General features: G+C 42.1%; 1 protein-coding gene and 1 long non-coding RNA gene across 5 annotated transcripts in view; one reads left to right on the top strand and one right to left on the bottom strand.

Annotated features, from left to right (window-relative positions):
• The window catches only part of STON2 (stonin 2), a 156,240-nt gene extending 139,517 nt beyond the window's left edge, over positions 1–16,723 (top strand). For 2 of the 3 annotated variants that reach the window (XM_082736397.1, XM_082736398.1), the window contains 3 exons: positions 225–2,063; positions 7,660–7,862; positions 9,886–16,723. In XM_082736397.1, coding sequence (XP_082592523.1) covers positions 225–2,063; positions 7,660–7,862; positions 9,886–9,969 — 2,126 coding nt within the window. In that variant the 3' untranslated portion in view covers positions 9,970–16,723. The remainder of the gene's footprint in view (positions 1–224; positions 2,064–7,659; positions 7,863–9,885) is intronic. The other variant, XM_082736399.1, reaches the window with a different exon arrangement.
• LOC309867490 overlaps positions 13,238–27,563 on the bottom strand; it is a 27,601-nt gene continuing 13,275 nt past the window's right edge. For both annotated transcript variants that reach the window (XR_014313197.1, XR_014313198.1), the window contains 2 exons: positions 21,563–21,664; positions 13,238–13,515 (listed from right to left, as the gene is read on the bottom strand). This is a non-coding gene — a long non-coding RNA (uncharacterized lncRNA). The remainder of the gene's footprint in view (positions 13,516–21,562; positions 21,665–27,563) is intronic.

The following is a 27,563-nucleotide window of genomic DNA, read 5'->3' as shown; positions in this document are numbered from 1 at the left end:
GCCCATTTGTATTCTTACTGCATTTGACGTGTGGCCCCTGTGCTGTGCTTATTACAAAATTTGAAATCTGTGCCCAGACTAGCATCTTGACACAGGTAATGAGCTCCTTTGGAATTTACCGGATTCCAGATAAAGTTCTAGTCATTCTTCATTCCCATACCTGTTTCCCATACATCTAAGAGGCCCTGAATAGCAGCCCTCATATGTTCTCCTTTTTCTTTTAGACAGTTCTTCCTCAGTCCAGGAAGATGAAGAGGTAGAGATGGAGGCCATCAGCTGGCAGGCCAGTAGTCCAGCCATGAACGGACATCCTGCCTCTCCAGTAACCTCTGCTCGTTTCCCCAGCTGGGTCACTTTTGATGACAATGAGGTCAGCTGCCCTTTGCCACCAGTCACCTCTCCCCTGAAGCCAAACCCACCACCTATTGCATCTGTGACCCCAGATGTACCTCATCACTCAGCTGGGTCATTTAAGAAGAGGGAACGTCCCAAGAGCACTTTGATGAACTTTTCCAAAGTTCAGAAACTAGACATTTCATCCTTAAACCAACCGCCTTCCATAACGGAGGCTCCGCCTTGGAGGGCAACCAATCCTTTCCTGAATGAGACTCTGCAGGATGTCCAACCCTCCCCTATCAACCCTTTCACTGCTTTCTTTGAGGAGCAGGAGAGACGCTCCCAAAACAATTCCGTTTCCAGTGCCACAGGCAAGAGCCAAAGGGATTCTCTCATTGCCGTCTACCAGGATGCCATCTGTTTTGATGACTCAAGCAAAACCCAGTCCCACTCTGATGCTGTTGAAAAACTCAAGCAACTCCAGATTGATGACCCTGATCGTTCAGGCAGCGCGACGCTACCAGATGATGACCCCATAGCCTGGGTTGAACTAGATGACCCCCCACCTGGTTCAGCACTGTCCCGGCCCAGAGATGGGTGGCCAATGATGCTAAGGATCCCTGAGAAGAAAAACATCATGTCGTCTAGGCACTGGGGACCCATCTACATCAAAATAACAGACAGTGGTTACCTGCAGCTGTATTATGAGCAGGGTCTAGAAAAACCATTCCGCGAGTTCAAGCTGGAGATCTGCCATGAAATTTCGGAACCCCGGCTCCAAAACTATGACGAGAATGGCAGGATCCACAGCTTACGAATAGACCGTGTCATCTACAAGGAGAAGAAGAAATACCAGCCCAAACCTGCTGTGGCCCACACAGCAGAGAGGGAACAAGTGATTAAGCTGGGCACCACCGATTACGACGACTTCCTGAGTTTCATCCGTGCCGTTCAGGACCGGCTCATGAATCTGCCGGTGTTGTCAATGGACTTGAGCACAGTTGGCTTGAACTACCTGGAGGAGGAGATTACTGTGGATGTCAAGGATGAATTCTCTGGCATTGTGAGCAAAGGAGACAACCAGATTCTCCAGCACCACGTCTTGACGCGGATCCACATTCTGAGTTTCCTCTCTGGCCTGGCAGAGTGCCGCCTGGGTCTCAACGATGTCCTTGTCAAAGGGAACGAGATAGTTTCCCGGCAAGACATCATGCCCACCACCACCACCAAGTGGATCAAGCTCCATCAGTGCCGTTTTCATGGGTGTGTGGATGAGGACGTATTCAGCAGCTCACGGGTTATTCTGTTCAACCCTTTGGATGCCTGCCGCTTTGAGCTCATGCGGTTCAGGACAGTATTTGCAGAGAAGACCTTGCCTTTCACACTCAGGACGGCAGCAAGCATCAATGGGGCGGAGGTGGAGGTGCAGAGCTGGCTCAGGATGTCAGCCGGCTTCTCCTCCAACCGAGACCCTCTCACTCAGGTTCCCTGTGAGAATGTGATGGTTCGCTACCCCGTGCCCAGTGAATGGGTGAAAAACTTCCGCAGGGAAAGTGTCCTGGGGGAAAAGTCTTTAAAAGCCAAAGTGAACCGGGGGGCGAGTTTTGGCTCAGCCAGTATGTCTGGCTCTGAGCCTGTGATGAGAGTAACTCTGGGAACTGCCAAGTACGAACATGCCTTCAACTCCATTGTGTGGAGGATAAACCGACTGCCTGACAAAAACTCAGGTAGGTAGAGGTTTCTCTTCTGTGAAAGCTGCCACGTGGGTTACAGGAGAGGTGACCCCAGCTCTCTGACCCTAGAGTTCCACATTCTGTCTCCCTATGAAGGCCTGGCTTTTGTTGTGTGACAGAAATATGGTAATGGAGAAGTGGGACCAGAGAAGCAAAAACACTTGAGCAAAAAGTAAGTAACAAACATGAATGGCCCAGTTTATTCCATTTTTCTCCTTTATTACCTACTTCTAGAAAACTCTGTGTTCTTCTTGTCAGCTGAGCTGCTAAGCAGATTGCAGGGCAACTTATGAATTTGTATGCTTTTTCCGACTCATTTAAGTATTCTCTGTGGTTCCGATAGCTGTCTATCTCCAGATCCTAGAAAGCCTCTGGTTTTGAAGAGGTAGCTTTCCCGCTGTGCCTTGAGTGTAGGCAGAGGGATCAGTTTATGGCCAGTCATAAATGCAGTATGGGTGAGGAGTCAGACTCATGATGCCAGTCCCCTTGTGTGAGACCCGTGTCAGTCATTACATCTCCAACTCAGAGTTGGGATTTTGAGGATGGAGAAAAGGAGAAATGGCCTCTGATCAGACTGAAGGTCCAGCCAGGACCAGAATGTCCAAAAGGGCTGAAATTCTATCAGATACAAAGGAAAGGAAGGCGTGTTTGATTTACACAAAGAAAGCAAGCTTACCGGGGGCCCTCACTGCCTTGCTCACAGCTCTCAGGGAGGCTTTTGTGCTTGAGTGAGCACGGAAGGTGACGACTTTCCTTAGGGGTCCAGGGAATTCAGCGAAATGACAAAACTAGAGAGCAATCCAACAGGCTTTAATAGTCTTATTTCTTAGAGGAAGTCTGCATGACCCCAATGACAGGTCATAAGCCCACAATCGAATGGTCCTTTCAACCACTTCTTGTTTATTGTAAACTTCGCCCATTTGTTAACAAAAGTAGATATGCTAGCCAGGCAAAAAGGATGAGGTTGGGAAGAACTCTACCCTTCTGCAGATAGCCTTCTTCCATTCTCACTATTAAACCCTGAGAAGGGTTTAGAGTCTCCATTTCTTGCTCTGAGTGTGGAATGGCTGTGTCATCCTACCCAAACTGGGACGTGACGTGCCTGTAAGAAGCAGGATGATCAGGTCACCTCCCCAAGCTGTCCAGGCCCTGCACACACACCGGGGCATTCTGTGTCAGACACTGTAGCCCAGTGCAAAATGAAGAGACAATTGGACCTCTGTGCTGGAGGCCGGACTTGCCAAACACCCCCACCCCCACCCTGGTTTCCAAACTGACAGGATTTTTTTTAAAAAACAAAGTCTCCCTCTCTGGGCCTGCTTATACATTTCTCCTGACATCAGCACTGTATTCTCCTGGTGATAGCACTGTGATTTCTACCTCAGCCACGGGACCTGTCTGAAAGGAAAAGCCCTGAATTCTCCTTCGGCACACAAGCCCTTGAGAAGAGAAGTGAGGTGGAAGGTGGGGGAGTGACCGTTGAACCTGCTGGAGACTTGACCTCCAAAAGACAAGGCCTCAGGTTTATGTTTATCGGAATGTTTGGCCCTTCAAGTTTGTTAAGCGTGGATTTAGATAATTTCGTTATGAAATTACTGAGTCTTCAAGCTGGAAGGGACCTTGGCGATAACTCAGTCAAACCTCTTCACTCTATAGATGAGAAAATTAGGGACCAGGAGCAACACGACTTATCTGAAGTCACAAAGCCACATCCAGGGGTCTTTTCTTAATACCCAGCTGCCTCTTGTAGAGGACACAGTAGGCACAAATGTGAAAGTATTTCTTCTAAGAGAAGAGGTTTGCGGTTTTCTCAGTGGGTGCACATCTATCTCGTTTGTTTCAAAGTTCTTGCTCTCGAATATTTAACAGTTACTGTATGAGAGGGTTTTGGTGATAAGCAGCAAAGACAACCAAAAAAAAAAAAAAAAAAAGATTGTTGGAGGGTAGCTTGGAGAACTGAAGGAAAGCTTGGAACAGTTGAGCCAGCAGGCTTAGAAAGGATGGCTCTCGAAAGCAGAACTGAGAGATGTCTCCTCAGGCTGCAGCCGTTGGGGTCAGTCATCACAAGCCATTTTCTGTCCTTGCGTCACTTGGCTCAGGAGTCAAGGGGAGGGTAGGGAAGATTATTTCTCAAAGCAAAGGTGAGGGGGGAAGGATTGTGACCAGAAGAAGGGGTGGGGGTGGGGAGAGTGGTTGCAGGACAAGGGACAAGGGAAAATATAGGTCTTCAGCAAACACTTGACTTAATGCTTCCCAGCAGGTTAGTGTTCAGTAGGCTCAAGGCCAAGGAAATGCAGATGATGTATTGCAAATGTATTTCCTGATTACTGGAACCTTTATTTGTGAAAGATTTTTGAAATACAGGACAGTCTAAGGATATTTGGGAATGTTTCTCCCTTAAGCTATTCCCTCATCACTGCTTTTGCTATTATACCATGGTTACACGTTATTTTATTTTATTAAAGATTTTATTTATTTTTCAGAGAGAGAGAGAAAACGAGAGCATAAGCAGGGAGAGTGGTAGCCAGAGGAAGAAGCAGACTCCCTGCTGAACAGGGCACCTGATGGGGCACCTGATCATCCCAGGGTCGATCCCAGACCCTGGGACACCTGACCTGAGCTGAAAGCAGGCCTTTAGCCGACTCAGCCACCTAGGCATCCTGGTTATACATTTTTAGTAACGACCCCCACCCACACACCCAAAAAGGGCTTCTTCTTCTACTCTTGGCCAGTGGTATAATTCTGGATAGGTTCCAGAAATTGGTAAGACTCTTTTCTGGAAACCTGAGAGATATAGGATCTGAATTGCAGTCGGACCGTGGGTTCTTAGCGTTGCCAGCACTCGCTGTGACCAGCTCCTGCTCCGCCCATCTGTGTGCCCTCCGTTAGTTGCCATCCTTTTTCTGAGCTCATCTTGGACTTCAGTCAGCCTTGGATGGTATATTTTACAGGTGATTTTTTCATAATTCTCATACCTCCATTTAGCAGAGAAGGAGACCAGAACCTCTGCATGCTTACTCCTGCCTGCCGCCGGCAGGGCTGTCAGACCGGAGGCAGCCCGGGACCGCGGGTCAGCACCCCTGACTTGCTGCAGCCACAGTGGGCTTCTCCCAGTCCTGCTACCAAATGGTTCACAAGCTGCCGTTGGGAGTCCAACATGGTTTAAACTGGCAGGTCCAGCCCCGCCTTGTGCATGTTTGGCTGCCCCTGCCTTCCCACCGGGCTCTTAAAGGACCCCTTTCACCCTGATCCCAAGACTTAGAGCTTTTCTAAGTCTTAGAATGTGGCAGAACAAGGCCTACTGCTTGCCCAGGTCATCCACCAGGAAACAAAATATGCTGTCTTGCATAGGTAGTTTTCTTTGCTGGAACTCCAGTTCTCTAATATTAGATCGAGAGAAAACAATTTCAATAGAATTTACCTTTTATGGAAAATAGAAATCTGAATTTTAATGTTAAATTTTCTCAACTTCATCAAGGAAGATGACAAAATGCGTGGGCTCGCATAGGTAATTACCATAAATTAGACGACACTAGCTCTCAGAATTGCATTCTCCTACCTGTCCACCAGCCCTACACATCCATTGGTTGGTGCTGGGAATCATGGAAGAATGCCGCATTCAGAGAGTTTGCTGTGAATGTACTTTGGAGGCGTGGGCGGAGAGATCAGCTTTGTGGAAAGTAATGATTCCTCATTATTCCAACACTGTGCACATAAGGACAGTTAGATAAAACTGTTGTCCAGGTTGCCATTGATTAAAAGTAAGAAACTCCTCAATGTAATTTGTAGTGATCTAAATCCATAGCAATACACAATAATTCCGCATCAGATCTGAGTTTTATTCCTAGTGCTGCATTTTAGTAGCTTTGTCACCTCAGGCGATTTACTTAAACCTTGCAAAGAAATCTTACTTTCCTCATTTACAGAATAGGGTTATTAATACCTAGCTCATTAAGAAAGAAATTAGATAATGCCTTTAAGTGTTTAGGACAATCTCTGGCCTGTAATAAATGTAGCCGATAGCTATGTAATTACAACTGTAATTGTAATTATAATTAAAAAATAAACACACGGATTCATTTTTAGATAATGTAATTTTTACCATTATGTGTATCTAATTTAAAATTTATTTCTTAGAAACCAGTGCAAATTTCTCAGTTTTCCAGAATTTTACTCTTTAGAAATAACCACTGAACTATGTTATTTGTCAAGCAGAGCAAAACATGTACTTCACTCCGTAATGTTTTCCTTAGAGAGAGTGTGTATGTCCTCACTTGCTGAGATTAGAAAGTCCTGCCCAGATCAATAAAGAAAATTGCAATTGTTTATTTGGGGAAACTCCTTTAACTAAGGGCTGTTGGTATTACATAATGAAGCCAAAGCCATGTCACATTGTTTATCCATGGCAAGTTGCTGTACGGAGGTTCCTACAGCTTACTTCTCCACTCATGTCACCCTGTAAACTGGTCTTGGGGTTGGGGACTCTTTGGGGACTCTGTGGGGGGCTGTGACTCAGAGTGGTTGAAACACCTCCGGGCTAGAGTGCTTGGATTCAGTCCTCAGTCCACCACTTTCCAGCTTTGACCTTGGCTCGTTCACTTTCCCTCCCAAAGCTTTTGTGGCCTCATCTGTAGAACGTAAAGACTGTGATCTCAAGGGATTGTTGCAAAGATGCAGGGAGAGGGTGTGCAGGCAGCATTTGAGACACTAGAGTGCTCAGCAAACCGTGCTTTCAGAGGTTATAGCCACAGACTGATCTGTCTCTTCACGCACATATCTAAGAACAGCCCTCAAATGGAAAACGTTAAGTTTTCCATCCAAGTACAGTAGAACTAGCCATAGATGTATAGAATTAAAGAACAGCCAGGGACTCTGCCTGGCATTGTCTAGCCCACCCTTTACCACCCATCTCCCATTTCCCCATTTCCCAAGTCAGGATTTGAGGCGAGGGGAGAACAAACGACTTGGGGGCAGGATCTCTACCACGTAGGAGGAGAGCTGGGCTCACACGCAGGGTTCTGTTAGTCTGCGTCCTACCCAGTGCATCACGTCCATCCTTCATGTGTCTGTGCTGTTTCTAAAGGCTTTGTCATTTACAGATGCCATTACCCACACCAACGTGCCAAAGCATTTTTGTAAAAAGACGAAATGCTGTTGAGAAAATTCTTCTTTCAAAGGGAATTGATTCTTTGGCTCCGTGCGGCTGTCATTGATGTTTTATTCGTTGCTAAGTGCTGCTCCCTTTTATTCCTTTCTGCCATTCTATGGATCTAGGCCTTTATTTCTGGTATTCGTGCTGTGTTCCCATATCACCCTGACTTCAGCAGGCAGAGTGACCCGTTTTTCAGGCTGTGGGTTTTATTGCTAGGATAAAGGCCACTGTAATCAGATAGTTCTAGCAAAGGGTCTGAGGCACAGGCACTGTGATTTCCGCGGAAGGAAATGCTCAGCCCTGGACCCCCAGAAAGACTGCCCGGTGTGGAGCCGGGAGGCGGTCTTCAGGCCTTTTTTGTGGTTGAGGTGCCTCTGTGGGCCTCTCCTTCCATGGCTCTCCAAAGAACCTAATGTCTGGATTCTTTCCCTTTCATAGCTTCTGGTCACCCTCACTGTTTCTTCTGCCACCTTGAACTTGGCTCTGACCGGGAAGTGCCTTCCAGATTTGCCAGTCACGTGAATGTGGAGTTCAGCATGCCCACAACTTCTGCCTCCAAAGCCGCTGTAAGATCCATCTCCGTGGAAGACAAGACTGACGTCAGGAAGTGGGTCAATTATTCCGCACACTACAGCTACAAGGTAGCCTCGGGAGGCATCTGGCTAATGTGTCCAAGACCGTTTGTTTATCCCTCCACCACCCCCCCCCCACCCTCCCTGCCCCATCTTGTTCCTTTTAGCGGTGTCTGCCCTGGATGCCATGTGTTCAGACTCTTACTGCCTTAGAGACAGGTGTGCCATACGCGGCTGTGGGTGAGTCCGCTGTGATTTGAATGATTAATCTCTAGTGAGCAAGAGAAAGGTTGGGAAAAAATAAGAGGTGGGCGAAAGAGGAGAGTATAATGTCTTTCAGTCATCATGAACAACATCAAAAGAGTCATGGGGGCGCACCTGGGTGGCTCAGTGGGTTAAGCGGCTGCCTTCGGCTCAGGTCATGATTCCGGGGTCCTGGGATCAAGCCCCACATCGGGCTCCCTGCTTAGCGGAAAGTCTGCTTCTCTCTCTCCCGCTGCCTGCTGCTCTGCTTACTTGTGCTCTCTCTCTGTCAAATAAATAAATTAAAAAAAAAAAAGTCATGGGGTAAAGGGATTATTATTAATCTATAACATTCTGTATTATTAATTGTACACTATATATAATATTAATATTATGAATGAGTAGATATATGAATATTATAAATGAGTATATCATAAGATCATATTCTCATTCATAATACATGTTGCAGAAGTTGTGCACTTGGAAGGTGGAGGGGAATTCAGGAAAGTGCTAACCCAAAGTATGTGTTTCGGCTTCAGAGTTGATGATGTAGATCCGTGTAAAATCGGGACACATATGACCTGGTCACAGGGCTATAGCAAGACAAAATTCAGAAGCCAAGCAAGCTTCTGTAACAGGATCCGGGCAGTGGAAGGAGGAAACAAAATTGGAAGAGTTCAGACATGGTCATTCTGTCTTGAGGTGTTAGAAATTCAATAGCAGATTAAATGTCAAAGACAGAAAGTGGGACTTATTGAAGAAGTATTTTGCAAAGTGGCTTAATAATTTTTTATTCTTAATAATATCCTTAGATTTTTTATGGTTTGTTTTTCTGTAAATGTTTCCTTAGTTGTGGCCTCTACAATCTTAAACTACCAAGAAGAACAAATACTCCATCTTGTGGCCAGAAAAAAAAATAGCACTTTCATCAAGCATGGGCCTAGTCCACTGCTTGAATTGTTTCCTTCGTCATAAAATATCCAAAGTGGTAAAGAGTGGAGCGGCTTTAACTGTGAAACTCTCTTACTTGATGTACTTCTTTTCTGACTTGTCAAAGGCTTCATTGTGTGTCTCTTTCAAGGCAAGATGTGAATGTATTAATCCATTTAGTTACAGCTACCATATTTTGCTGAAAACACAGGTAGAACCATAAACAAGACAATACTTACCAGTTTGGAGACTTGGGGTTTTTTTGTTTTGTTTTTTGTTTTTAGATTTTATTTATTTATTTGACAGAGAGAGATCGCAAGTCGGCAGAGAGGCAGGTGGAGAGAGAGGGGGGAAGCAGGCTCCCTGCTGAGCAGAAAGGCCAATGCAGGGCTACATCCCAGGACCAGTTGGGAGACTTTGTAAAGCCATAAAGTAATAGAGAGTATAAACAGCTGGCTGGAGAGGAATCCATTTATTTGCAAACCTTTATGCTTGCCCGCCGCATGCCTGCATTATGGGGATACAGTAGTCAAGGAGGGCCTGCTCCTGTCCCAGGGAGCCTGTGGAATGCTGGAGTCAGGTTCATGTACCAAGGACAGTGGAGATATGGATAGGAGACGCACCTAACGACTTGAGGACAGCTTCACAGAAGAGGTGATCTTTGAGCAGCGTGCAAGGCAAAGAATAAAAAATTTCCAGGTGGACTGCGAAGAAGAGGGAGTTCCAGACCAAGCAAAAAGCATGTGCCAAGAGAGAACCGTGCCGTCCTCCAGGCCAGAGTAGCTCCAGTGTGGCCAAAGCTCAAAACAGTGACAAAATTATAGGGAATCTCCTGGTGAGGTATTCTCTTTGGGATTACTTCTTATTGGGATGGTTTTTCTTTTTTCTGATATTTCTTTCCAACTTCTACTCTCGACAGGTGGAAATTGAGCAAAAAAAGAGTTTGAAGCCAGACTTTGAAGGAGATGAAATGGAAAATCCCAAGGAGTGTGGGGTCCAGTGATGAAACCCTCTTGCAGGGGGTCCTGACCCAAGCGTCATGACAGGACGTTTTCCTGAGCAGCTGGAGTTCAAGGCAGTACCTACCATGGCTACTCCTTACTGGAACAGTATGTTGAACTTTCCTGTTTGTGGTTACCTGTAATCTCACAGGAAACCTTGAGATGACTGCTTTGGAGAGACTCTGATATACCTGAAGCAGGTGGTTTCCCTGACTTCTGGAGCTTGTTGTCTAATTAAGCCTCCTTCTGCTCTGTTGATCTTGTAGCTCTTGAGTGTGGCTTGTTGTGAGTACTGGAGTTAGGAAGAGAACCTTCCACATCAGTGTTGGCAGGATTTCCTTCTGGTGTTCATCTGTCACTTCCATGATTTTCTAGAAAACACAGTCTTGAGAATCCCCCTCTGTCATGCCCTCTAGAAAAGGTTCAGAAGAAGTACAAAACACATTTCCTTTTTGGGTCTACTAGGCCTTTCATACATGTCTCTATTCTTGCAATGTTAACGCTATGCAACACAAGTTCTTGAGACATTTCCCTCCCGGTTTGGGATCGTTTTGATGAAGACACTTTTTCCATCTCTCTGGTCCCACGGTTCACCATCCTGAGTCACAATAGACAATGGGAAAAGGCACAATAGGATAGTTTTTTATTCTGTGATTAGCCCCATATTTGGCAAAGGGTGGCTATGAAAGGGAAAGCAAAATTGAGCTTATTTTTCTTCATTCTGGGGGAAAAGAGACATTAATTAGAAGATTATATTCAATTCAGGAGACATTTGCAATCTCAATGAATTCCCAAATTCACACTGAAAAACATAGGCCATTTCCAATTCCTGAAACACATGGATATATGTATATATATAATACCTCAGGCATTTGTCGGGGAACTTGGGAGCTCCTTTTATACCTCAAGCCTATAGACAGTTGCATGTCTCTCTGACTCAGACTTTACACGGAATATAAGTGGAAAAGATCATTTTAAGAGCTGTTTTAAAACTGAACTTATATGATCTTTTCCCTAAAATTCAGAGTTCCATAATCACAGTATTGTAACAGATCTACAAGGCAGAAGTCTCTAGGGTAGAAATGGGGGAAAGCCATATTTTTCTAATGTTGAGAATATTAGTCCCAGTCCCAAGAGGCTAGGACACTCAATTTTCTTTCCCTTCATATGGTCCCATTTACACTCTGTACCTCTACTTCTTACTTGTATCTTGGTGTTTTCTTACCACACACGGACCTATATCGGCCATCGCATATGGGACACCTGCCCAGCAATTTACAGGTAGGCTCTAAATGCCTGTTTCTCCCATGAAGAATACAGTAAGGGGACAGAAGCATGCTTGTCAGATTTGTCAGATGACACAGAGAAATAAATGATATATCCTGTTTCGACTGGCAGATTTAGGATTAATTGATTCAATGAATATTAATTGAATTATGACTATGTACTGACACTAGAAAATAGACATCATCACCATTTTTTAAAAATACCTGAACGTAAGACTGAAACTAAAAGGATGAAATTCAGTAGACATTAGTAAGAAACTGTATTCTAGTTGCTTAAATGCAACCCTCTAAATACAGAGAGGTGGTGGGAAGGGTGCTGAAAAGTGCTGGTTTTATAGCAGTTCACGTCAAAATAGGAGTTCATTGTTGAATCAGGAGTGTATCATGATTATTCACAAAGTCAGTGCATCAGCCTGTGGTAACAAAAGCCCAGGGAGCCCTGTATGGAAGGCTGAGTTCCATTCTGGGTACCATATTTTATGAAAGACATTATTAAATTGTGTCCAGAGGCAGGTGGTCAGGGTTGTGAAGGGTCTGATGATATAAGGAGCAGGGGAATAGAATAGGAGAGAATAAAATAATATCGCTGCCTTGAAATTTCTGTTGAGTTTTAATAAAAAGGAGAGGAATTAGCCTTACCCTGTGTAATTTCAAAGGGCAAAAATAGGAACAAAGAGGAACTTTCTAGATGACAGATGTTTGCTTCAACATAAAGAATTTTCTAATAAGAGTGGTTCTAAAGAGGAATAGACTTGAGCAGTAAAATTTCCGTTTGTGGCAAATGCCCAAACAAAGGTTAAAATAACCATCAGTCCCAGATGCTATGAGAGGGACATTGGATTTGGACTGGATGGCTACCAAGATCCCTTCTGCATATAGGTTCATCTCAGTAGTAACAGGACTCTCTAACTCGAGTTGTTTTTTCTTTGATAAGTGGTTTTGTATGCTCTTTGAAATACAGTGGGGCTCCCTGGAGGTCTTTGTCAAGTGAGGAAGCGCCCTTCCCCTGTTGTATGAGACACACATGAGATTCCTCATAAAAACATCAAGGTGGACTGAAGGAGCTGGCAAGGTGAAGGTCATTCTGGCACCTTCCTTACTTAAGGTTAGTGCCTGTGCACCCTCTCGAGATCTCTGCCTCACCTGCTAGCATCGCGTGTGTATTGCTTCTTGAAACTTTTTCCCCCACCGTGGTTAATTCGCACTGCCTTTGTGCTTTTACCTGGACTTTTTTTTTTTTTTTTTAAACCAATGCTTAGGAACATCCCTTCCATGCTATCCACATTCAACAAGCAAATTATTAATTAAAAAAAAAAAAAAAAACTATCACCTTGATTTCATCAAATTTGCTTTCCCACTAGTATTTTTGGGAAACTAATTATGGGTAGCATTTAGGGGTTTGGGAAATACAATAGTATATATTTTAGGCCTAGTGTTTTGTTAATAGGCTACCTAGAAAACACAGGAAAATTGCCTTTTTGGTGTGCGGATTCTAAGTTTGCCTCTGGACCTGGATTGTGTGTATGTGTGGTCACCAAAAATCCTTGTCTGTGTTAGCAATAATGTGAAATAAAAAGTAAGTTCATTTTACCAATACATAGTATTATTATTAGGACATAAATTAGATGTCACATGATATTAAGAGCTATGCTTTCTTCTGAGTCCAGTGGCTTGCTTTGTGACTTTATTGTAAAAGAGGATAAGAAATGTACTCATTATGATAGGTCAAAGGAGAATGAAGTTAAGATATTTGGGGGGGGGCATTAAACCCCTTTTGCCACTCTTATAAACATAATACTAGTTATTTCTTATCAAAGTTTTGCATTTCACTTATATTAAATATTATCCGGACAATTTTTTTTTTCCTACTTGGGTCTTTCCCCGCTCTCAGCATTCCCGCATTATTGGCAGGACTCAGAACTCCTGAGAACTTTTTTTATGTAATATATTTCTATTTGAAATGGGACTAATTTCTATTCAAATCCAGTGGGTGAGAGCAAGAGTTTATTTCCCTAGAAATCAGTGCCCCCAAGAAATACAATCCATGATGGCAAAGAATGTATCTTGTTCTTTGTTTCCTGTTCCTAGGACAAAGCTAGGGAGTATAATAGGTTTCAGCCACTTTAAATCCTTGCTGATAGGACAAACATATATTCATGAAATACAAGGAAGTTATTAGGGGGTGCCTGGCTGGCTCAGTTGATACAGCATGCCACTCTTGATCTCGGAGTCCTGAGTTCCAGCCCCACGTTGGGTGTAGAGCTTAATTTAAAAAAAAGAGAGAGAGAGAGAGAGAGAAAATTATTAGGTATTCAGTAAGTGCTGAATGAACACTGACCCTGGAACTCTTAGATACTTAACCCTTACTTATCATCAGATACTTATATTAAAGCAAGCAAGCATGCTTTATTTCGTGGAAAACTTAAATTTTTTTTTTAATTCCTGCTTCCCCTGTCAACCAATAGCTGTCAGCACTTAACATGCAGCTGAATTTAAACTACAGTTTACTTTACTCATATTGAAAGACATTTTTGTGCCCAAAATACAATAGCACAGATGTGGTCCATAGTAAGATTATTGACTCAATTTTATTTCTGCAAGCCAGATCTTGATCAGACAGATCTTGCCCATTTGAATAGCCAGCAGGAGAAGAAAGCATGGCCGGTCTTGGTGTGTGAGGTCCTCGTTTTTCCCCAACAGTAAGCACTGACCAACATTACTGGGTACTTCCTTTGTCACCCTATGAAGATGGAGGTCAGAGAGTAAGAATGAAATTTGTGAAATGAAATCATGATTTCACGGCTGCTTTCAGTCTCATTATAAGATTAGTGGTAGGAAAGCACAGGATGATCTGATTTTTTTTTTTTTCTTAAAAGCCTTGGGAATATTAAATTAATTTGAGTAGGAAGCATTGCCACCTCGCCTACTTTTAGAATTCTCCCACATTTAGAATTTCTCCCACTTGAGGCTGATAACTTTAACTCTTCTACAAACAGTGATCATGGTTAATTCTAGCATTTCTAGAGTTTAGGTCATGTTAAGAATGCAGTTTACCAAAAAATTTGAACAAAACTGACCCAAGAGATTATATCCACCAAAAAATATCTGCTAGGATAAGCAAATCATCTTTAACACCTTATACCAAGTCCCATCAAAACTATGACCACTCTTTATTCAACATCAGCCGTGGCATTCTCACCAGATTTTAAATGAAAGTTTCCTAAACATAACCACTATTTAAGTGCCAATTCCCTACAAATCACCATTTCTTCATCATTTTTTAGTTGTGCTATTTGTAAAAGAAACTTGCTTTGGATATTGTGACTCATATTTATGTATTTAAGGAATTAAAAGTGAACAAGATTAGAAAATAAACATATCAGTAATATTTTCCCATGTATTAACTAAAAGAAGGACTATGTAATTTTCACATTTCTTCTAGTGTGCCTTAGCGAATCTGCTTGAGAGTCTAGTTTTTTGTTTTTCTTTTAAGAATTGAGGGGGTGGGGGGAACACAACTCTGAACTTGGAATTCCAGGTCTGTAAAGACAGAAATTATCCATAATAATGTATTTGGTACCTGGACAGAGGAAAACAATAACTGTGTATACTGAAAAGCTATAAAAGAACAGACTCAAAAATTAGAATTTCAGTATGAAAAGACAAAGTGTAGAGAGGTGACAAATATAGCACTGGCCACCAAACCTCAAGATACTTGAACTAGAGAGCATCCCTTAAAGGAAAGAGCTCTGGGAAAAGTAAAAGATTATGTATTGGGGCTAAACAGTAGAACGATTTCAGTTCAAATGTTTATCAAGTGTCTACTCTGGTCCAAGTTCCGTGCTGTCAGCCAGCTTCCTTAAAAGGAGGTAAGGTCAAAGCCAAGGACACTGAGCATTGTTGATGTGAAGTTGTTGGAGGGATTGCCCTTTATCAAGGGAAAATTAGAGTTTCTATGAAGCTTTGAAGGGCATAGTCATGGAGACAATCACCATGTGAAGTAACTTGCTGTTTTCACAACTGGACCTCAGTAACCTCAGCTAAAAAAGTGAAAAAGCTGAACTAATGGTCCTTGCCAGCTCCAGTTTTATGGATTATTTTATAAAAGAGCCATTGGTGCCACTGTTAATGATACTTCGTGTCTGTAGGACTCTTCATTTAGTCTCAAGAACCAAGAACCAATATCAGCTGGCCCATCTTTTTCCTTTTTATGTCTCGATCCTTTACTGTCTGCCCAGACGACAAACACAGAAAACTCTGCAGTCCTCTGTTTTGTAGTTGGAGGATCAAAAGGATGGTGGCCCTCAGCGAGAACGCTGCTCTGTAAGTTCTACCTGCATCACCCAGCACAACAGGGCTGCGAGTGTGAGGAGGAACAGACCAGACAGGGCTCCAAAATGGATGTTAGGATTTGGAGACCACTTGAAGCAAACGTAGGTCTAACCCTCCAAGGTACTGAGGGGCCACATTAGGATGATCTATGATTTATAGTTATGTCCTTTTACACAAAAGACTGCAGAAATTGAGGGAGGAAAAAAAATGCTCTGTAAACATTCTGGGACTATTTGTAAAACAGTTATGGCAAGGGTCAGTTCTCTCTATCCTCACTGTCTATTAGTAACATGAAAATGTAGATGAAAATTTTTTTAAACATCCAGAAGCCACAAAATACCATCTCTTTTGTGGTCTATGTTAGTATGATTTTAGTTTCTTATACTTAGAATGGGGTCAAATGTAAAGGCTCAATTCGAACTGGACTGAGCAAGGAATTTTAGCATCCTCTTCCTGGTCAGTCCCATGTGCCTCAGATCAAACCTGCAGTGCCAGTCATGGACACCATCTAGCCACGATCATCTTGCCTCCATGTGCTTCAGGATCAGCAACCCCAGGTAGTATCCAATGCAAGTAGATCTGGGAAAGCAGATGTGCACAGACCCTGGACCAAAGGGTTGAAGGGTTTTGAAGTCAAAGGTGAAAGGGAAGATTTTTGAGTTCCTCTAACCCTAAGCCAGCATGCATTTGACCTTGGTGTCCACCTGCCAACAGAACCTGGAGAAAACTTTACCATATGCAAGAAAATAAACAGAATCAGTGTTTTCGCATGGGGAGTGTGATAAAAGAGCTCTCCTGCTGACCCTCCACTTTTGTAATGTCCATCAGTGAATTTCAATCTGTCAAAATGGAGAGACCCAAGATCTAATGAATGATTCAGCTGATCCAAGGCTTGTATTTCCTTCATTCAGCATCCATCCTCATTTGGTGTAACTTCTTGTACTAGTGTGATTAATTTTATGTCAAACCAGTTTACTTTTTTTAAAAGAAAAAGAATATGTGCCTATGTAATAAAGTCTACACACTGGCTAACTTTATAGAGGCAAGGTTCTGTTTTTTATTGTTCTGCTGATTATTGTCTGTAATACCCTTTTTTTGAGCTATGAAAACAAGCTATTAATAAACATTTTTAAACACAGTTTTTCACTATGGAAGATTTAATGAGGTGGGGCATAAGGAAAAATGTTTATTATAAAGAAGGCCCATCACCCAGTTAATATGGTTAATGATCATAAGAGGACAAGTTAACAAGTGGAGGGTTAACAACTGTTTATCCTAGTTTATCGCATATATAATTTAGTCAATTCAAGAGATACTTATTGTGTTCCTATTTTCTGGCCAATTCTGTGAGAAAACGAAATTATGGAATCCTTAAGGTTTTCTTGGCAACAAGTGCATAAACCTATAAGTGAGAAATATAAAAGTGCATCATCAAATACCATATTTGCAATGTGCTCCTGGCATACGGTCAGGGCTCAACAAACAACTGTTCAATTGATTGATGAATCCAAATGGCTAATGTCATCGTAAACTCAGATGGGGGCAAAATCAATGTGGACTAGATTACTTGTAAGATCTTCACAGAAAAGATGACTTGTGAGACCTGGAGGTCTCCGTGGCAAGAGGAAGGGAGTTTAGAACGGGGAAGAGTCAGGTGGCGAAGGGGCATGCTGCATGCGTGGGAGGTGAGCCTGACCTGAGTGAAGGCCTCCTGCACGTCCGCAGGTCAGGTTGGTTGCGAAGCAAGCTGAGGGAGGGCTCGCAGCTAGCCTGAGGCCGACTCAACCCAGTAAATGCTATGAGGCTATTTTAGAATCTTACCAATAAAGCACTATTCTACAAAGACTCCTCCATCTACAATGTGCCAGGTATTTTTGGGCAAGAGGAAAGCTTAAGGGCAAAGAAAAGAAGGTTTTTTTTTGTTTGTTTTGTTTTGTTTTCTTTTGTTTTTGAGTAAACAAGGAAAGAGAGAAACGGAGCTTTGTGTTTTATTTAGTTCAAATAGACCATGGACATCTTACTGCAAAATACAATGATCCATAAGGGGTCCCCTGTCATTGAGAGAACTCTGTCCTGAATAGAACACAGAACTGTATAGTCTAGCCAGTATGAAATTAATTGATACTGGTAACTGATAGCAGGTACACAGAAGGGTTCATGGCCAAATAACAGCGTGAAATTTTCTTAGCTGAAGAATAATATACTCCTTCCCCCTATTCTTTCATCCCTATCGGCCCAGAGTCCTCTTGCGCAGGTTTTGAGACCTGTCTAGGTCCCACACGGGCACAAGGTTTCAGTCTGCGAAGGTCCCCCTGTACTTCAATATTCAAGTGGAATAACTATGCAAGTGGCTGTTTGAAGCCAAGGGTGCTCCCTAGTGTTCTTCAGGATTTGTGGGAAGAAAAGCTGGGAATGAGAGGACGTGAAGAAGAGAATTTAAATGTCCTCTGTATCATCTGTTAGCTCTTTTCCAAATCCCCCCCCCCCACTCTTTCTTGATCACCTCTATTTCCTCTTTTTCCCTCCATGCTGGGCAACTTTCTCTATTCCCAAAACATAATATAAGTTAGCGTTATACTCCGGTGCAACCATGTGTCCTAAGGGTTGTAGATGCGTTCATATTTAATGCCGGCAGCCCCTCTCTCCATGCTGCCAGGTACTAATAATTCAAGTCTGATGGTACAATGGACATTTACTGAAGGTTAGCAATTAATAGTGAGTACAGCACAAAGCAGGAAAGAACTTAAGACTCAATATCAGACATCCCTGCTCTGAAAGCTCACTGCTCGCAACCCACTGAGGGAATCCTTGCTCAACATCTTTCTCCCCACCTCTAGCCCGAGTAAATGGAGCCAAGACCTCAAGTCCCCAAACTGTGGTCTCCCTGACTGCCAAGAGAAAACTGAAAAATTCTTAAAATCTCATGGTAAGTGGGGATTAAGTTCTAAAGTCATCACTCTTGAAAATCAAAGTGCCCAGAAAATAGTCCAAGGCATAAGTCTTCTTTAGTGAAAGTTGCCCTCTGACCCTCAATTAATTTTTCAAATTTCTTCATTGAGAATACTGACAGAGTCATCACCGCCCCAAATCCCGGCCACCTGAACTATGTGTCCCAGTTCATGGCCAATGGGGGGAAACCATGAACATGAGTCACAATTATTTCCTGAGTTTTACCAGTATGAATTGCTGTTTCAGGCTTGATGGCATCTTTTCTCCGCCTCACAGACCCACTGAGTGGAATGGCAGACCAAATAACCTGAACAGAAGTATAATGAGAATCCTTTATAGTTCACTTTCTTATGCAAAGCAATCTTTGGTTCTACTCCATTGCATCATGTCATGAACCCACTGAAGTATCTTTCCAAACCAAAGAGAACGCTATCCTAGATCTCCAAAAAGAACTTATATAAGTTCACTTTTTAAATAATTTAATTTTTAAAAACATTACAGATACTATTTTTAGAAGAACTCAGAGCTGAAATACATGTACTTTCCTTCCCCCACACAGTCTAGGTCAACAGAGGGGATGAGGTAAATCTCTTCTATACCTGTAGAAAGCAAACCCCAGGGGTTCCTTTTTTTTTTTTTTTTTAATCTTGTTTCACCTCCCTCACCTCTTCTTCTCTTCCTCTCTCTTCTCCTCACTAAACACTATAAAGTCCCAAGAGCCTGGAGTAGTGTGGTGGGCACTGGCGGGAAAAGGAAGATACCCCAGAGACTGAAATGGTCTCCAATTATTTCTTACCAGATTGAACTCTTTTTGAATAAAGCACACATCTCGTCTGCCACCTTTTAACAGTTGTGTGCTGCCTTTTAATGTTTTTTTTTTTTTTATTAGGTTTATCCTCCTTGTTAAAAAGTAATCACGACTAAAAGAATTAGTCTTCTGGGCATGCAGCAAAAATGCACCGAAAGCCACAGTAATCAGATCTAAATCAGCATCCTCTTATCTATGCTACTCTGCCACCTACAGTAAGGTTGTCAGTGGGTCATCTCACTTTCAGGTGACAGCAATGACTAACATACCTGCAAAGTACTCTTCTTTGGAATAACTGCTAATCAATATAGTAGTCATTCAAGAACGTTTTGAAACACCCATTCTGTGTTCTGTTAGGTTTGAAGGATGCAGAGGTGAATGAGACATTCACCGCCCCCCCCCCCCGCCCCGTGAAATAACTCCTTCAGAAGATGGTTCAGATAGGAAATGCATCATCAAGACCAAGGGTAGCACATTTGACAACTTCATTTGAATTACAAAAGGGCATCCCGCTTTCTGGGCTGGTAAAGCCCCACATCAGAACATAGAGAATACTGCAAGTAGATCAAGCACGGGGTTTCACCTCTGCCTTCCCATAAGAGTCCTTCTGTGCAATATAAAAACTACACAACAGTATGTGGCCTCCTTTGTTCTGTAGCTGGTACTTAAATCATGAGCTTATGGAGATATATTTTTTAAAAGTAGGCATGAGGGGCACTTGGGTGGCTCATTGGGTTAAAGCCTCTGCCTTTGGCTCAGGTCATGATCCCAGGGTCCCAGGATCAAGCCCCACATCGGGCTCTCTGATCCACTGGGAGCCTGCTTCCTCCTCTCTCTCTCTGACTGCCTCTCTGCCTACTTGTGATCTCTGTCTGTCAAATAAATGAATAAAATCTTTTTAAAAAAATTTAAAACAATAAAAGTAGTCATGAAAGGGGAGCCTGGGTAGCTCAGTTGGTTAAGCATCCAACTATTGATTTCAGCTCGGGTCTTGTGTGAGTTCAAGTCCCTTGTAGGGTTCCCCCACTGGGTGTGGCGCTTACTTAAAAAAAAAAAAAGTAAAAATAGACATGAAAATATCTGGAGCCTAGAATTTACAAAAACATAAATCCATACATAAGGAAATATAGATTAGTAACAATGTTTTAATATTTCATTTTAATCCCTGTATCAGTGGACGTAGACGAGGAGACGAGCCTACAAGAAACAAGAAAGATGATGTCTAAAGGGTTTGAAGGGAAAAAAGAGGAGCCACAAATGGAAAAACCAAAACCAATGAAGAGGGGATGGCTGAAGGACCTACACTAGAATGAGCACACCCTTCATCTTGAAACTTTAGGAAAAGGTGATACATATGTTTTACACAAGCACACGCAGAAATGTTCCTAAGAATGGCTCTGGGAGGCAGCCCCACGTTGGTTCGTGCTAGGCGGCAATATATTTGCAAGCAGTATTTCACATGTGCTTAGAAAGCTGCGTTTGTCATGTGACTACAGACTATCTGGTGTTACCATCATCTTCATCAACAACAAAAACAATAAATGTTTGGGGGCATTCTTAAGATCATCAAAAATAATTGGTTTTCACTAAGTACATTAAAAAGTTTAAATATTATCATTCTTGCCCTCAGGAAGAATTATATATAGCAAGGTAATGTATAATGCAAGGTATATACAAAGAGTGCTGAAAAAGTGGGGCTAAAATGACAGATTTTAGAAATTTGTGGATGAATTCAAATGAATTATTTCAACCAGGGAAAAGATTTTGTGAAGGGATGGGTTTGGGGCCAGCTCTTGAAGGAAAGGGTGCCACTTCCAAAGGCAAAGTACGGCATGGTGAGGGGTCAGGTGCATAACAAATAGGGGAACACCGGTAGGTAAGTAAGTAGGCAGAATTAAGCATAAATGGTGGATTTAGATAGGGTCAGTATACCTATTTGACGAGAATAACAGAAACAAAAGTGGCTAACTATGACAGACTATATTTTCCTCAAATAAATGCAATAAATACCAATATTTCCAGTCCCAGATGATTTTCCAGAACCTTCCAGCCCCCATCAGACTGTGGAGCCTATTTCCCTACCCCTTGAATCTGGGTCTTCAATGGTGGTCTTATGAATGCTCCAATTAGTAGAGCACAGTGCATGTGATGCTATGGGACTTTCAGGGTGAGGTCATAACACAATGCAGTTTCTGTCTCCTTTCCTCTTAGTTTACTCACCTTTCCACCCTGGCTACTATGTTTTGAGGGAGCCCAGGCCACGTCCAGTGACCATATGTAGGTGTCCCACTCAACAGTCTCAGCGAAGGTCTCAGCTGACTGCTAAAATCAATTAAGACATGTAAGTGCGTGGAGATTCTGTTGTTTTCCAGCCCAAAGACTTCAAGCCTTCCAGCTGAGGCATCCGATGTCACAGAGAAGGGACAAGCCATTTCTGCTGTACTCTGTCCAAATTCCTGATCCTCATAATCTATGAGCATAATAAATAATTGTTTCCAACCAATAATTCTGGGGTAACTTGTTAAGAGCCATAGTAACTAGAACAATAACATTGAGTAATTACCAAATGCCATGTACCATGTTTGATGCCTTATATTTTATATTGGTTAGCCATTTCTGTATAACAAACCATTCCAATCCTCAGTTGCTTAAAACAATAGTTCTTGCTTATTAAAGCTCACATATCTGTGGTCTACTGAGGCCAACCTAAGCTGGGCTCACTTTGGTTCGGTGCTTAATGTTTGCCTCGAGCTCTGCCTTAGCCTGGGCTTGGCTGGGGCATCTTAGTTTAGGGCAGATCCATTGTATGTATCTCTTATCCTCCTTTGGAACTGACAGGTTTGTCTGGGTATGTCATTTTCATGGAGAAGCAAGAGCACAAGAACAAGAGTGGAAATACTTAGGCTTCTTAGGGCCTACAGTTAGAAATGGCACACCATTGCTTCTACCAAATTCTGTTGGCCAAAGGGACTTCCATGACCAGACCAAGATTAACAGGGAGAGAAATCAGATCCATCTGTTTAGTATTACTGCAAAGTCACAGGCAGAGGGTGTACACATAGGGAGGGGTGAAGAATTAGAGCTGTTAATTCAATCTATTGCATAATTATCCAATAAGTATCATTATCATCCCCTTCCCATCCATGTCATTGAGAAACTGCAGCACAGAGAACTTAAATACCGTGAATTAACAGAGTTCCTGGCGCTTCCAGTGACTCGGCTGCTCCTATGGCTGGCTCATCACTGCAACTGTTTAAGAGACCAAAGTCTCAGATGATGTCTTTGCTTTTTAGGTGTTAGATCGCAGCTGGCTGGGTCGTCTGTGCTTCCCACCTTAAACCAATTCCTGACCTTCCTCTAGTTGGACCTTAGGATCACTTTGCCAATGTATGTTTCCATTAGCCTCAGGAACCACTAGAAATCCCAACTGTTTTCACCCATCACCCCAATTCATCCATGAATACAACTCCTCTTACACTGCTCTCTAGCTCCCTCAAAATTTCCTGTGCCTCTAAGACTCAAGACCTGTCATCAGTACTCTTTATCTATAATATCTTCTCTGAACAGCCCCTTCACTCCCATCCACCTTCATTTCCCACCTGACTGAAACACTGGTATCCCCTTCCAGCCACAAGCTCCCACTGCCCTGCAGTCCTTGCAACAGGATGTGGTTTTTCTCTCTTATACCAGATACCTGTGGGCTTCAAGATGAGAGAGGAGAGAGGTATCCTCTTTGCTTCGTAACTCATTCTCCTTCCTCTTCAGAACTTGGATCTTGTTCATGCTATCAGACACTACAACCCCAAATATTGCTATCTCCTTGACCTTCATACAAAGCTTAATTTAGCTTATTTTGGAAGACTGACTTGACCTGGGTTATTTCTCGATTGTGTCTGGAAATCACAAGCAAAACTTGAACTGGTTCCCAAGGTTAATATGAGGTCATTACAGACCAATTCCCTATTATTTAAGAAAATTCTATTATAACCAATCACTGGGAAGTATAAATAACCACTGCCTTCTCACTATATAAACTGCCCCTTACAGAAGGGACCTTGTATTCTAACCATATACCCTGGGGCTCATTCCATGTTTTGGTCTGAGTGCTCCCAGTCTGCAAACTGTATTTTGGTGTATGCACAATAAACTTTTATGAATTACTACTTGGTTGTTTGCTGGTTTTCTGTCATAAATGTACTTTTGACAATAGTGACTTGCCGAGGCCCAAGGCACATGGCTTACTCTTTAGGAAGATGTTCCAGAAGTTGCTCACATCACCTCTTATATGCATTGGATCAAATGTAAGCACAGGATGACATTTAGCCACAAAGGAAGATCAAAATGTAATCTCTTGCTGGGCAAGACCAGCTAACACTCAGGGAATTCTACTACTAAGGGAAAGGCAAAAATGGATATTTGGGAACAGTAAGTAATAATCTCTATCACATTAATTAAGCCTCTTACCTACCTACTCTATGCCTTCCCACAAGCAGCTGACTGACACCAGAGAAAAGTACCACAGCCATGATGATTCTTATCCTAAATCTCAAGAAAGCAATTGATTCTCCATAACAATCCTATATACTTTTAAAGATACCCTTGATGTTGTACCTGCAAAAAATGACTAATTCATATTTTCGCCTCTTTTCTCAAAACTTCAACAATTCCTTCCCACTTTTTACACTGCATTCTCAGCTGATAACTTGCCCTTGTATTTTACCAAAATTTTTTAAACAATCACAGGAAATTCCTTTCCTTCCTACCACCAAATCTATCAACTTACCTACACACTTCCACCACCAATTCTAACTTTCTTTGTTCTCATCCTCTCTCCTTTTACAGTATATGGATGCTTCCTGCTCCCAGCAAAGATGAATGCCTCCCTTTTTGCTCTGAAGCCTATCCTCGCTGGCCTTTCTCAAAGAGTGATGACTGCAATAATATGGAATTTCTCTTGTATCATTATGAATTTTTTTTCCTCATTGATTATTCCCAGAAATAGTCTCTAGTAAATCCCATCTTCAAAAAATCATTTGAGGCAAGGATTCTGGGAAGCTGGTGGAGTAGGAAGTACCAGGATTCTTGTCTCCCCATCTAGACAATCCATTGCATTGACAGAATCTGATACAACCTGTTGGAACGCTGGAGTCTATTGAAGGCTTGCAATTTCCAGGCCAAGGCTTGGACGGTAAGTGCAGTTAGGTTCAGTCAATGTCTGCTCTTAGCACAGAAGCAGCTACCCAACCCCCATCTCCCAGCGCAGGCTCTTGCAGGAGCAAGAGCAGACACAAAGAACCCTGTCCTCCCAATATGAGAAGTCTGTCTTCCGACTGCTGATTGCTACTTCTGACCATGGAGATCACCATTTTCTCACTTCATCTTTTCTTCTCAATTCACTCCAATTTGTCTTCTGTCTCCATTACTATACTCTAATGGCTTTTGCCAGTGTCCTCTGACTTGACAGATTAAGATCTTTCCTACCTTCTCTTCTGTGCTTCTTGGCAGCATTTGGCAGCTTTACTCTCTTCTTGCAACATTCTCTAACCTTGGTATCCACACCCACCTTCCACCTTCGCTCTCATTCTCCTGGTTTGTATGCTACATCGTTGCGAACTCCTTCTCAGTTTTGGTTTGGTTTTTTTGTTTGTTTGTTTAGGTTTTGTTTTTTGGCTCTTTCTCCTTGGTCCAGCCTCTAAATGTCAGAATGCCTCTATACTCTCTTCTTACACTCTTCACAGCATCTCACGCATCTCCATGGCTGTAAGTACCTATACATGCTAAATGATTCCCCAATATTTATTTCCAGGTCAAACTGCTGAGCTCTAAACTTGTATTCAACAGTTTATCTGATGTCTCCACTTGAATGCGCAACAGACATCTAAACCTAACCAGAACAATTTTTATCACCTAAACATGTCTTTCCCTCAATTTCCCCCAACCTGAATGGCCGTGACATCTTCCCAGTTACCTAACAGAAACCTGTGCATCATTTCTGATTACTCGTGTTTCTAAAATCCCATGTTCTACCCAAAGCAGGCCTTACTGGAGCCCTTTGCAAAACACACAATGAATCTATCTCTACTCTTCTCACCTGAATTTCTACAAACGCCTAACATATAATATTCTACTTACTTCTCTTTTCTGTTGTCTGTTTCACCAGCCTCATGAGATTTATGAGTGAAGGGAATTTGGCTTGTTTTATCTTGTGCTATACACTCATAGCTTAGAATAGGGCCAGTTGCTTAATAAGTATTCACTGAATAATTGGAAGAAAAGTCTAGTGGGAATCAGACACGCAAAAATTGAATTATACATTCTTTTAAAAATTTTTTTTTAATTAAAATTTTTTTTTTAAAAATTTGTATTTATTTATTTGACAGAGAGAGACACAGTGAGAGAGGGAACACAGCAGGGGGAGTGGGAGAGGGAGAAGCAGACTCCCTGCTGTGCAGGGAGCCCAATGTGATGTGATGCAGTGCTTCATCACAGGATCCTGGGATCATGACCTGGGCCAAAGGCAGACGCTTAATGACTAAGCCACCCAGGTCCCCCTATAATACATTCTTTTAAATGGGAGTATGTACAAAATTGAGAAAGGAGAGTTCCAGATCTTGGGAATTAGACACAGCTTTAGTCTTTCTTTTTGGATGAAAGGAAAATAAGCTAAGAACAAAGAACATTGTGAAAATATGTCTTAATATTCCCATTAAAATGCCTGTTAAAGCACAATACACAAGTAATTACATAAAATATTACCACTTTCCAAGTAATTTACGAAAATAAATATGGAGAAACAATGATGGGGCAAATAATGGAAGGAATTAAAGCTTCCAGGAGCTGGATTTCTCTAGAAAGGAAAAAACATAAGTGGAGGAAGACATTGTTAAGAGTGTAATGTGAAGAAAGATACAGAAACAACTTTTTTAAAATTCCTTTTTCCGGAGCAATGAGAATGGAGATGGTCTCAACTTTACAGGACAGCTATGTGGGACTTGTATAAAGTCAGAGAGAGAGTGGGGACAACCTATTACGGGTAGCTTGTGACTATCGACTAGTATTTAAAATGTAAAAATCCTGAGACCCATCAACTCCATTTCTACTTATCTATTCTACAAATACAATAGCAAAAGTGTATAAAGGAACATTCACAAGGACATTATTGCAGCAATGTTTAAAATAGCACAAAAGGAAACAGCCCTACTCTTTGGGTACCCACAGAGGGGGCCGTTAAAGTCACCTGAGAACATGAAATTTACTGGTCTAGAAAGAGGTCTGTGATATACTGGGTCTATGAAAACGCAAACCGAGCGCCTGGATAGTGCATCTGACTCTTGGTTTTGGGTTATAATCTCAAGGTTGTGATATTGAGCCCCATGTCGGGCTCCATGCTCAGCATAGAATTTGCTTGAGATCCTTTCTCCCTCTCCCTGTCTCTCCTGCTTGTTCTCTCTCTCTCTCAAATAAATAAATCATTTTTTCTAAAAAGAAAAAAAGCAAGTTGTATATAAAATTGAAGGCATGAATCCTTTTTTTTTGGTAAAAAACAAAGTGTACTTATATTTATCTATCTAGCGGTAGAACTATCTATCTATCTATCATCTATCTATAGCCAGAGATGCTTTGTGGACATAAGAAAAAACACATGTGTGATCAAAAGGTATGACTGGAAAGGCAGAAATACACGGGCTTCATATATTCTTTTATATAATTTTTATTTGATGGCTTTTGGTCATTTAACTTTTCTTGTTTTATTGTTGTTTTTTTCCTCTCCAATAAAATATTTTTTGAATGTCATGATTGGTTTGGGAAAAAAAAAAATCAGTGGCTAAATATGGAAACTAAGAACATAGAGATTTTGAAAATGGTCTGTATTTGATAATCACTATCCAATCACATTCTTTGAAAGTCAGACAGAAATTCTGATTTCATTTTTTAAGCCAATATTGGAAAGATGAAAACACCTTAAGGGCACTGAAAAGAGGCTATGTTTGGTATTCTGTAATTAGTCTATTAAAAAGGAAAAAGAAAAGCAAAGGAACAGTAATGGAGACAATGAGAGGCAAGAGGGAGGGAAGGAGAAAGGAAGGTAAGTTCAGGGAAAAGGGGAGACAGGAAGAAGGATGGGGAGACAGGAAGAAGGATATGGAATTGATCGTATTGTTCACTAAAATTTGAGAAAATTAAGAAGGGATTATGTAATGAATTCTATCCTTGGAAAGTA

Source organism: Mustela nivalis, assembly GCF_964662115.1.
Source record: "Mustela nivalis genome assembly, chromosome: 6".
NCBI classification, from domain to species: domain Eukaryota; kingdom Metazoa; phylum Chordata; class Mammalia; order Carnivora; family Mustelidae; genus Mustela; species Mustela nivalis.
The sequence above is the reverse complement of the archived record's forward strand: the minus strand, read 5'-3'. Positions and strand labels throughout refer to the sequence as shown.